The following is a 13,348-nucleotide window of genomic DNA, read 5'->3' on the forward strand; positions in this document are numbered from 1 at the left end:
CAAGAAAGCACTTTTATACAGTGCACATCAAGAAACCGATTTTCAAAGTGTGCTTTGAATTGTTGTCATGCTGGAAAACAAACCCTTACTCTGACTTTAATTTTCTTACTAATTTCATTTGATCAAATACATTTTTATTTAAAATCTGTTTATACACATATTGATTCATTATTCCATCAACAAATTGCAGAGTTCCACATTCTAGCACTATTTCCAGACATACAACTCCAAATAGCACAACTGTTTTCACAGTTCACTGTAGGAATCAGATTTTTCATTTTCAAAGATTCTCCATACTTTCAGGCCATCATTTGAACCAAACACATTAAATTTTGATCATTTGACCTCAAAACTGATTTCCAAAATGTCACTGATTTTGTATAAAACTCTTTTGCAAACTTTAACCTTTACTATCGGTTTTTTTCATACCCATAAAATCTTTATAGCCAATTACTTTTAAAGTTTTTCTGACAGTTTCTGCAGATGTATACACTCCACATTATACAGAAGCCTCAACAACAAATTTAGGAGCAATTATTTGCAGATTTATTTCACTTTCCTGACGACGACACATTTCAGTTTAGAGATAAATATTTCAGGATGTCCAGTTCAAGCTTTATTAACTACACTATTTGCCGTAAGGAATTTTGTAATGGTAACTTGAATTGTGGATTTTGGAATTTAAAACCGTTCTGCAAGGTTTTGCACAGTTTCCCTTTTGCTATTCCTTAATAATGAGTCCTTTAATAATAATGATTAATTTGTTTGTTTTCACTGTTCATAATGACAAAATAAAACAAATACTTTAACTCATTTGTTGAGGAAAATTGTTGTAAACACGTTTTTAAGCAAAAGATCTGACACCTTCTATTATTTATTTCATCTGTCTGGATACTTCTGTAATGTGAAAATTGTATTTCTGTTTTTGATCAATATTTTTTGCAGATGTAAATATTTTTCTAGTGTAAAAAAGTCTAAAGATTTCAGATCTGTCATTTTTTTTTTCTATTTCATAGAAGAAATGAATTATAACTAAAAAACTCTTCCCTTTTATAGGTGTCCAGATACTTTTGTGAGCTAGTGTAAGTATGTTTATGTTTGTATGTACATGTTTATTTATAAAGAAGTGGTATATTTACAAACAGCAGAAAATTTTATAATGTTATGAAGTATTTACTTTATTTTTCAGTCCACCCAAACATTCCTTCGTTCCATTCTGCTGTTAAAAATTTTTGAGAGAGAACACTCAAGTAGCTTATATTGATTACTATTTATTGATATGAATTTGTGTAATATAATTTACAAGCAACACATGTAATTTAATTTATATTTATATAATTAATTAAACTAAGTCAATTAATATGAGGTCTGATTAAAAAGTATCTGACGTGAGGTCATGAAAACACCTACGTATCTATTAGATTCAAATATAGTCCCATTCAAAACAGGCTCTTTCTGAGTTTACACACTTCTACTAATAATGCTTTCATTATTGAAAGCATTTTTCAAAGTCATTTGTTGGGGTCATCATCAGGTGCTTTGTCATGTCAGTCTTGATTTCCTCTGTGTCCTGAAATCACTTTCTTTTGAGTGGCATCTTGAATTTGGGAGAGCCAAAAGTCAGCTGGAGTCAGGTCTGGGGAGTAAGGAGGCTGCTAACCAATACCATGTTTTGTAAGGAGTGTCTGGATGATATAATATATGATCTGTGAGCAATAATATAAGGATCAATCAAACAACATAATCACCAATTACTAACAAGTGACACTGAAGAGGTTGACTTGTGTTACAGTGGACAAAGATGAATGAACCAGTTGCCAGACAGCCAGAGCTGGCACCCAGCAGCATCTCATTGGTGATGAAAACCAGTCAGGTAGTACTCCTTTGTCAGTTTGTCCACAGGGAGCATACTCATGACAAACTATGCCCTGGTGGTCGAAAAACAATCAACATGACCTTCACATTGCTATGTGATTGCCATGCCTTTGTCTCAAGGTATGATCTTGAGTTATATCCATCTCCAGTTATAATAATCATGAAATCAGGATCTGTCATATTCTGCCATTTAATTTAATCACTAATGCAATGATAACAGCATAAACATGCAACTGTGAGATGGCCAAAGTACCCCCTTGGGTCAGGTCTGACACCACCTATATCTTTGACTTCAGGAATATAGGAAACCCATTCAAATTTCACCTGTTTTTCCCATGTGATGAAGCCATCACATATGTAGGACTTGGGCAGATGGAGTAGGGAAGTAAGAGAGACTAGGAAACCTGGAATGATGCACTCAATGTCAAAATTATACTAAAACAAAACTAAATTTATCAATGGGAATTGTATTAACCCAATTATAACGTCATTGGATGTAATGACAACCCTAATATAATGTCAAATTTTTATCAGTCCCACGATTTTACTTTACTAGATAATGTTAAAAAACCCACTTGTAACAACATAAAACCCTGTTTTAATATCATATTTAAAGCACTCCCAAATTTACCAAATTAGATTATGAACTTTATTTAACAAAGAAAATGCTGTGTGTTCATTCTCTAGGATCAGAGTCCACTTTTTAGAACGATTATGGGTGGTACTCTCATCACCTGACTTCGGTGGGGTGAGGTTCACCACACCTTTAAATGACGTGACAATTGGTCAGTCTGCTTAGTTACTCATGTTGTAATTTAGCATCAAATCAGATAAAATGGCTAGCTTAAAAAGGAAAGCTTTAATGTTAGACTGCAAAGTAGAAATAATGAAAGCAGTTGAAAGTGGAAGTAAAAAGGCAGATGTATGCAGAGACTTTGGTTTAACAAATTCTACAGTGTGCACAATAATAAAAAACAGAAAATTTTGAAAAGTTTTCAAGATGGCAAGGGACAAGTGAAAAAAATTAAGTTATGCGAAAAAGCCAATAATGATATTGCTTGCATCATCTCTCTCAGAAGAGTCGTCGTCGTTATCTTTGACAAAATCTTGTTACTTCCTCATCACTTTCTCTATAATTTTCTCTTTTATTAACAATTTGTTTTATAAATTATTAAGATATTAATCTTTTTATAAAAATTGCAGCCTGGGATCTCACACAAATATCATAGCTGCCTGACAGTGAATGCATGGTAGGATGAGTTTGCAAAACTCACACACACATTACAGTCCAAGGTCATATGATGACATTCTTCTTCCCAGCTTACAAATATTTATTTACAAAGAAAAAAAAATAAGGTCAAATACTTTTGATCAGACCTGTTATAAGTTGGATACAGTTTAAAAGAAATAATGGGTGGTTTTCAAGAACTTTGATTACAATACTTATTGAATTCATGTTTAACAAATAGATTACTCTAAATTAATCTGCAAATAAGTTGATTCTCCCAATAACAGAATCAAAGAATATAAATATTATGTTAATACATGTTACAAATTAATTAATCCAAAAATTGATTACTGTGTATTTAGAAAAAAACCTTAAATAAAATTTGAATATGTAATTAAAAAAATGTAATAATTGATTTTAAAAATCAAATAATGTATTAAAACTAATTTGTTTGAAGAATGTGATTTGATGAATAAAAAACTGAAATTTGTTATCTTATTTTGTAATACTTAACATTTAATTCAAATTGAGGAAGAATACATAAATTTAAAGCAAAAATGATAAATGAAATGTTGTTATTAAGCTTAATTATTTGGCATTTAGATCAACTTTTCTGAATAACAGATACATTCAATTTTTAAAATCAATATTTGTAAACAAACTTTTAACTGATATTTAAAAATCAAGATTACCTAAATGGGGATAAACAACAGTCACACTATTGTTATTTTCTTAGAAATTTGTTAATTGTTTGATTTACTAAATGATATTACCTGTACTTACTGATAAATTACATTAGCATAAAGGTATTTCTTGATTAACAGTGGAATAAATTGAGACAATCCTTTTAAAAACACGAGTTTTACTAAACACACCTTGAAGTTTATCAAATAAAACACTTGCAAGCCTCAGGGAGTGTTTTCTGATTCAGAGAAAGTAAGTTGAGAGTGTAATGATGTCCATTCCTTCCATTATGCAGCTGCACTCCCAGAGCCAGAGAACCATTTTATGCCAGTGTTTAAAATAGGTGTATTACAAGCTCCAATTGTTCTACTGAATTTACAAATTACATTATTTGTATATTTTACAGCCAATTGATTAAAATATGCTTGTTGGTTGAGGTCTAGAAAGTCATTTTGACTATGTCTTATTTTGACATGTAAAAACTAACACTGTTTAAAGAATTCTTAATATCTTTTTCTCTAGAAACAGTAACTAATGCAAGTACAACCATTCATTAATTACTTTGCAATCATTTTTTATTTTTTCCTAAAAGAGTACAGTATCATATAAGTGGATAAATCCACTTATATGGTATTGTACTCTTAGACAAATTGTAATTTTTACCATTCATTATAATATTTGATTAACATGATTTTGATATATGCAGTGACATTGAGGGAATAATTAATTGCATCGATCAAGAGATACCTATATTGATTTTTACTTTTTGTTAGTAATATCTAATATGAAATTATATTTATGATAAAGTAGATACATGACATTTTCATACATGTTAACTAAACTTATGTAACATAAGTACTTTATTGTCTCTAATTATTTAACTTTAAAAACTGTATATTATGTTTTATAATTATACTTATAATTTTTCATATTAAACAAAATAAAAAAAATATGAACTTACATAATGATGATAGGAGTAAGAATAATTTGTCATTTCATAGTTTCCATACCTATAAAAAAATATTTAACAGTTATATTCTATTATTCACAATATCCATTAATTAAATTATATTTATAAATTTTATCATAAGATTACACTTAAATAATGTGGCAATGCCATCTTGATTAAACTAATTCCGAAAAGTTTTAATGCTTTCTCTTACGTTTGAAAAATTTAAAAAATTTAAAATGTAGGCTACTTATTATAGCTATAGAAATCCAAAATAAAAATATTTATGTTGTTTCATTCTTCACATTTAGCATTTATTGAAAGATAAAACAAGTCATAGTAAATAATGAACAGAATTCAGAAAATCAATGAAAAAGAAAAAGTATGATGATAAAAACAGAAAGAGAAATACAGTGGTAACTCAGAACTCGAATTTAATTTGTTCCTAGAGAGCATTTGAATTCCAAAGCAATTTTTCCATGGAGAATAATGTAAAGTGAATTAATCTGTTTTCATATCCTAAAAATGACCAATTTAATTCTAAAAAAATCAAAATTTAAGCTAAAATAATACAAGTAAATGTCCTAATTAATGCATAAAACAATGAAAAAATAAAATAAAATAAAATAAATAATAATAAATTCAAAATAATGAAAAAAGTAAATAATGCAATAAAATGAAAGAGATGAACAGTGTGTAGTTAGGCTTGTTCAATTTGTGTCTCAAACTTGTATCAACAGCTTTAGAAAATAACAGATTTACACTATGTAGCCAAAACTAAAAATTAACCCAATTTGTCAGCACTGCAACATCATGTATCCCATACAGATATATACTGTACAGTATGACCATCCATCTCTGTGTCTGAGTTCCAAGAAAAGTTCAACTTTTGGGACAAAATTTCCCTGAAAAGAGTATTCTGATTCGAAATTGTTCAACCACTGGGGCATACAAATTTCAAGATACAACTGTACTATATTAAAAGAAATTTAAGCTATAAGCTATAAAAATGTAATACTTACATGTTATGTGTAAATAAAAGAATATAAAGAATTTAAATTAAGATAAGAGAAAACAATGAATAAAGTGTTTTAAAGATACCAAACATTTCAGTTTGGACTCTGCCTAATAATATGATTCAATATTAAAAGAAGAACAGAAAACTGATCAATAATTATCTATTTAGTATTACAATCATCTTCTAGAACAGTGTTCCGCAACCGGCGTGCCAGGTGAAAGGTGTGACTTGAACTTTACATATTCTTTTAATTTCAAGTTTCATTTATGTATTTTTATCACAGTTGCTGTGTTTCTTATGCTTGTGTTTTATTTTCTGCCACATCACTGATGAAATAAGATTATGTTTGTTTATTCTTTATTACAAGCTATGCCTTTTTATGTATTCTAAGAAATTAAATGTAAAATAAATTTGCTCACAGGTGTTGATGTCTGTTTAATACTAATAATACTACTAACAATAATAGGTTAGTGGCATTACGTAATTCTATTAATAGTATCATATCATACATTTTTGAGGGGATTGACATTTTGATGTGCTGTGTTGAGTCATGTTGAGTCATGGGTATGCCGAAGGTAGAAAAAGGTTGCGGAACACTGTTCTAGAATAATCTATTCATTAAACAAAATATTTTACTCAGTCATTTTCATACAAAAATTAACTAAATTATTAAAATTAATTTAAAACCTGAAGCAATATGATATTTAATATTACAAGAAAAATATCCTTAATACTGTTGACATAGTTTGTTATTTCCCAAAAGTTTTTAATAAAATTAACAATATACAAAGTGGAATTTGGCTTTCTAGAAAGCTAAACTTTCTTTGCCTATAGCCCTAAGACAGAACTGTAAAAAGGAAGAAAAAAAAAATACAAAAACGACATTAATGTGGAAGAAAAGTATATATGATAACTTCAAAACTTTATGGTTTATGTGAAAATTCTGGTATCTGTATGTATACGAAATACAATTTCTTTTGCCTTGTAACCACTACATTTAATTTTGATTTACTTATGAAAAGTAGCAAAACATGTATCCCAGAAGGATAGACTATTGCTCCATGTAATTTTCTTAATTAACAATTTATTAAAACCAAAGGAGTAAAAATTGCATTTATTTAGCTTATTTATAATGTACAAGAAAAAGAAATACAAGATCTCTACATTCCATCCTTTTTACACCACAAGAACATCACATAGTGGAGTTAGTGTTTATTTTATGATTCTTCTTTACTTCAATACACAAAATTTGTCTAAATAGACTAATATCAAGGAATGTGAGGACTTTAATCATAAAATAAGCGAAAGAGAGGAAAATTACAAAGAAAACATTTTAAATTATCAACATAAAATCCAATAATACAAGTTTAAACTCCACTGTTCATTCTTATTCATTATAGAGAATTCACATTTACCAGAAGATTGACAATCAGCTTCTAAACACTTCTCCGAAGCTCTGGATAGTTATTATGTAGAGAAATTTGCTGAAAACTGACAAGTTAAACCAGGGATGCACAACCTTTTCTGAAGAAGAGCCAGGTTAGGATTAAATTTACTGACCAGGGGGCCAAACCATTTTACAACCCTCTTTGTTGACACAAGGAGTATAATTACTTTAGCTGTGGGCAGTGTTGATACGGTTTGAAATCTTTATTAAATCCAAAACTTTTTAGTGCAATTGGCTTCCTTTTAGTCGTATGACTCTATTCCAGCTATTAATTTTCTTGGTCCAACGTAATAATTAAAAATTTTTTCTATTGTTAGTCTGTGGAGAGACTTTGTTGTAAATAATTGGTTGTTACACCTTTTGTACATTCCTTTTTGAACTCTGGTATTTTCTAGTTTGAATGACATTAGGTTGATGAATAAGCATCTTTTCAGAAAAGAATGATTCAAATTCGACTATACCAATCAGAATCTAGAATGTAAACAAATGCTAAAAAAATCGTTATTTTTGTGGTTTTCAGTTCTATTTTCACTTATTTTTATGTTATTTGATGCTATTTAGACCAGTACGGAAGTTTTCTGAAGCATAAAATTGAAAATTTCCCGCCAAAATAGAAACTTCCTGATAACATCGAAAATGACGTTCTGACGTCATTTTATTCTATTTGATTCTTCTAAAAATCATTATAATACTATGTATTAGACTTAAAATATTTGATATCAAAACCAGAAAGTGTGTTAGCTAGAAATAGAAGAACTTCAACCCCTATTTCTCACCTCAGGGAAAGTCATAAAAATTGGGTGCTAATGACTTTGTGAAAGGGAAAAAGTTCTATACTTAGAAACTTTGAAAGAGGGGATTTGGCCTGTACGGTCTGCCAGTGCATAAACATTGAAAGGGGCTGTATGTGGCCTCTGGGCCACAGGTTGTGCATCCCTGGTTAAACCATCTATATTTCAATTAATTCAATTAAAAATGTATTCTGTCTGATGGAAAACAAGTAGCAATGTAATATTAATTAAAGCGTAAATTGATACGCAGAAAATGAACGAAAAAGTCTGAAAGTATGTAGCATATGGATATGTGTCTTTGATAGTTTTACATAAAATTGCAAAGGCAGATGCATATGTTTGCACTGTGCAAATGACTTGTGTTTTCTAAATACTGTATTTTCCTGATTACTTTACAGAAATGAAAAATTGTTTAAATAGTTTATGTCATAATAAATTGCAAGTCATAAAATTGGCAGATAAAATACTCCACCACATAATATGAACCTATTTCAAGGTGAGTTTTACAGTACATAGTTTATGGTTTAGTTTCAAAACATGGTACATAAATTTCAGAATATTTTAGCAATTAAAATATTCTTTCTTACAATTTTAAAAACTTTGTACAGTATAAGCTCTGAATAGTGAAGTTTGTCTGCTATTGGAAGGTACTGTACATGCTGGTAGTCATACTGTATTTTAATGCAATCATCATATCACTATATGATGATTGCATACAAATTTGCAATGAATTATGAAAACATCAAATTTGCTTTAGGAATGTGAAAATACCAAAAAGTATATGTAGCATATATAATTAAAAAATATATATAGTATATTATTTATCTCTTCAACTGTAAATATCACATTTTAATTGAATTCTAAAAAGAAATGGATTTAACAGGATATTGTAATTAAATGGAACAAAAATTATTACAAAATGTAAATGTTGATTAATTATTAATTCATCAAAAACAACCTGAGCAGAAGTAATGAAAAAGAAAAATGAAACTGTTATTATGAACAGTAGAGTAAATGAAGATCAGTTTAGGCATTGAGTTAGGAAGGCTATTTGAATTTAAAAGAAGTTGTGTTATTGGGCTGGATAAAACAGGGTGATCATTTCACCAAACTGGCTGCCATCTTAAGTGATCAGACTTCTCTGTAAGAAGATATTGGCAGAGGTGGCTGCAGGGACAAATACATGCACTGTACAGCAGAAAGATTGATCAACTTAGACCAGCGTTTTTCAAAGTGGACGATAACGCCCCTTGTGAACGATGAGTAAATCTAGGGGGTGCTGGTGGCAGGGTACTGAACGGTGACCAAAGGCAAAAATTTGGGTCATTGACGGCCATTCCCTTTCCTCTGTTAAACGGATACATTGCATTTAATGGTTTTCAGATGTTGAGAACAATGTACGGTAAGGGCACAAAGTGTGCGATTCATAGAAAAGTTTTCCTAAGAATATTTCCCATCCTTTCTCTCACAAGAGAAAATGGGCTAGGGGGCATTGGGTATAACTTTATGGAACAAAGGGGCAGTGGATCAAAAAAGTTTGGGAATTATTAACTTAGACAAACTATCTAAAGAGAGATCACTTAATAACAATATAAGTACAACCAGATTCAATTGCTTCTCTCTCCACCAGCCACAGACAGACAGGACATATGCTAAAATCGTCCTACATGATATCAAGGTGACTTGCAGAAGCAAGGACTGCATTCATAGTGCCCCTTATCTTAACTACTGTTAATACCCAATACTGGCAGCTTTGTTTACAATTGTATCATGACAATCAAGCATGAAGGCCTTGGAATGGCAACACATCATCTTTAGTGATAAATCTTGCTTCTGTTTAAGTATATATAATCACCATATTTAAATATGGAGAATTAGAGACCATCAAAATCTCAATTTCATTGTTGAGCATTGCATTGTCACCATTGGTGACAATGCAATGCTCAACAATGGTCTAGGGCAAGGTTGTCCAACCTTTTATTCTAATGGGCCAAATTAGAAATTTACGTATATTCAGCGGGCCACAAAGGTACCTTATATAAATATATTCTTTTAAAAAGTTCAAAATGTGAATATCAAATATGTATAATTACAAAAAACACTATTACTTATTGACAGTAAAAAAAGAAATTATACCCACATGAAATAAAAATAAATTCAATGCAATTTTTAACATTGCTTTCTTTTATAATAGTCAATATCTGCTTTTATGGTACCAGTCTTAATTGTAAGAATGTTAGTTAAATGGGAATTACTCAACCTATTTCTTTCAGCAGTTTTCATACTTTTCATGCACGAAAAGCGTTGTTCACAACAGTATGTACTACCCCACATGCATAACAGTTTTCTAGATAAAACAATTTTCTAGCATCAATTATGTATGTCATTATGACATCAAGGTGTATCCTGTGAAATGAGAATAATTTTTACAAATAACATACTTTACCAAAATAAATGAAAATGTACCTAAAAAATTTAGGGTGAAGTTGGTTGCATAAAAATATTAAGTGGGCTGCACGGCAGCCCACAGGCTGGACATCCCTGGTCTAGGGAGTCATCTCAATGACAGTCAGTCTCCATTATTAGTGATTGTGAGAACATTGCTAACAACCAGAAGATCCCACAACTTCATTTATTTCTTTCATAAAAACCTACAACAAACCATTTTTCACTACGATAATGTCCATCCATGTATAGCTCAGATTTCCCAGGAGTATCTATGTAATATTGACTGTTCCTTTGCCTATCCAGTCACCCTACAGAGCTTGTGTGTGACATATTGAAAAAGAAACTTCAACAATCGATCTAGAAATAATTCATTTAAGTTTTCAACTCTCATTAGAATGCCTTATAATGCAAAACTTATTCTTGACAAATATCATATATTCAAATCAACATCAGAGTGACAAACAATAAATTAATTTTATTAAAGTGTTATTTTCTGAAAATTAGGGAAGATGAAATTTATATAAACTGATTTAAAGCAAAGCCTGACTTAATGACAGCAGTTTGGAATGTCAGAAGCTTGCAAATAATTGCATTTCCAATTTTTAAAATTTGAAATTCTAGCCAAATTATTTACATAATAATGTGAAACAGATTAAGCAATATAATTAGAATTACAAACACAATTTTTTTTAATTTAGTCATAAATATAGATAATATGTAAAACAGTTTATGATGACTAGACTGATATTGATGTAACAAAAACTATCAGGAATATATTTACAACAGATTCTGATCAATTTTCTTTCACATTTTTATTTTATAATATTGCTTATAAAACAGATTAAACTGATATATGCATAAATTCATGCAATATATAATAAATATCTAATAAAACTGTATAAATTTCTAACAAGAGTTCCTCATTTTTACAAAAATCAGAAATAAATATCTAAATTCCCTTGGTTTAATCATAATGATTGAAGCAATTATATAAATTATGAATGATAAAGATATCAATTAAGAATAAACATAAATGATATAAGTAAAATCTGAATTATAAACAATTAGATTAAATAATCAAGCGGTTGATAACTTGAATACAGAATAAATAATGCAAATTTCAATTCTGCAATATAAAACTAGTCCTGTTACATTAACAAAAAAATAAATTTATGATTATATTATTATATCAAATGAGATTTACAGTATATGTTATGGTCCCTAATTGATAAATGTAAGGAGAAAATTTTTTTTTGTTTAAATTGAAAAATGTAATGAAATCTATATTAGATGGATTCAAAACAACTTATATTAGAATCTCACTAATGAGTTCTTTTAGTAAACTTAATTTCAAACTTCATTTTTGTTTTATAATTATTTTACACAAATTATAAATTTGTTAAATACTAACCTTGGAGGATAATTTGGATACATTCCATGATTTGTTTGCCAATATGGAGGATAACCATATAATTGCTGATTAACTGTAGAATCTTGTAAAGTATTTCCATTATTAGAAGAAGCTTTGGTCAACTGAGCTTGTTCTAAAGCTTTTCTTGCATTTTCCCAAGCTTGATTTGTAATTGTTTCCGAAGAGGAACCTTCTGTAGAATTATCGCCTTGATTTCCGAACTGTTGTGACCTGTATATAAGAATATACGAAAAGAAGCTTATTTGTAATCCATTATTTCATACTTAATCAATCAGATATTTTAATAATCAAGAATGAAGTGGCTTTAACATAAACCAAAATAATAAGGATTCACTTACTGAAATTTTTCCCAATCTAATGTAGACATTATAAATTATAAATAAAATATTTTTAAAATATTTAAATTGTTATATAATCTAAAATAACAGAATTTGTAAAATGCAATTTCAAAGATACATCTCCACACACTTATCTTAATCTAAAAATACTTAATGACATCTTGCAGTTTCTATATTTATTCTTACTAAAATAGTAGTATCTCTTACTTCACTAGAAACTGCTAAGTGAATAATTTGGTTCCATTTTTCTAGTTTAAACTTTCTTTAAATAAAATTTGAAAAATCTGCATTTACTTTATTATAAATGGATTCATCAAAAACCACCAATGAACAAAGTAGTTCTAATCAATCTGTGAGTATTATTTCAAAGTATTATTAATAACCACAGAATTTACTACTACTAAATAAAGTATACTAAATGGAACACTTTTTCCAAATTAACATTCGTCATAATTTAGTAATTTTAAACAAACGTCTGTATTTAAAGTGAGAAACTCTTTATTTTATTGTTTATTTTTTTATAAGAATTCAATTATTTAAAATAATAGAAAGTGTAACTGCATAATATTTGAACAAAAAAATAGCATAAATATGTCAATTTTAAATCAGACCATTTTAAACAATATAACTGCATAGTTCGAAGTCTATTATTAATTATCTTATATTTTAATTACTATTCAATATTTATAACATTGAAAAATATATCACGTAAAGATAAATAAAATTAATAATATGCTGATAACTTTTAATATATCTTAATTATTTCCATAACAGCACAAATAAAATATACAAATTTTTTAATAGAAAGGTAAAATCTTTCAAATTAATTTTTAAGTTGTAATAATTTACTCTTTCATTTCAAAGCCTGCTAATTCAGAAAAGTATCAGAAAATTTTTTAATATTTTAAACATGGAATAATTGATTAATTGTATTTCTAAAACTTTTTCTTTTCAACATATTCCATCAAAATACATGAATTTTGATTATTGGTATAAAATAATTACTCAATTTTTCATGTTGTATTAAACTCAAATTGAGTCCAATAAATTTATTTATTGTAAATGTATGGTACTGTACATAGTACGATTTGTTTTCACATGTGACTAAAAACAGATCAACCGATAAGTGAATGACATT

The 13,348-nt window shown here is 28.7% G+C and overlaps 2 protein-coding genes across 3 annotated transcripts in view; one reads left to right on the forward strand and one right to left on the reverse strand.

Annotated features, from left to right (window-relative positions):
* LOC136976845 (leukocyte receptor cluster member 8 homolog) overlaps window positions 1-13,348 on the reverse strand; it is a 58,687-nt gene that overhangs the window by 30,345 nt on the left and 14,994 nt on the right. Inside the window, exons 1-3 of one of the 2 annotated variants that reach the window (XM_067272243.1) lie at window positions 12,211-12,336; window positions 11,852-12,082; window positions 4,749-4,797 (exon numbers count right to left, since the gene is read on the reverse strand). In XM_067272243.1, the coding sequence (XP_067128344.1) occupies window positions 4,749-4,797; window positions 11,852-12,082; window positions 12,211-12,239 (309 nt within the window). In that variant the 5' untranslated portion in view covers window positions 12,240-12,336. Of the gene's footprint in view, window positions 1-4,748; window positions 4,798-11,851; window positions 12,083-12,210; window positions 12,337-13,348 lie in introns of those variants that run through there. The other variant, XM_067272236.1, reaches the window with a different exon arrangement.
* The window catches only part of Pka-R1 (protein kinase, cAMP-dependent, regulatory subunit type 1), a 69,394-nt gene continuing 68,453 nt past the window's right edge, over window positions 12,408-13,348 (forward strand). The window contains exon 1 of the mRNA XM_067272455.1: window positions 12,408-12,562. Within this exon, the coding sequence (XP_067128556.1) occupies window positions 12,515-12,562 (48 nt within the window). The 5' untranslated portion in view covers window positions 12,408-12,514. The remainder of the gene's footprint in view (window positions 12,563-13,348) is intronic.

This window comes from Centruroides vittatus, unplaced genomic scaffold, assembly GCF_030686945.1.
Source record: "Centruroides vittatus isolate TY-2023 unplaced genomic scaffold, ASM3068694v2 contig_1112, whole genome shotgun sequence".
Lineage (NCBI taxonomy): Eukaryota > Metazoa > Arthropoda > Arachnida > Scorpiones > Buthidae > Centruroides > Centruroides vittatus.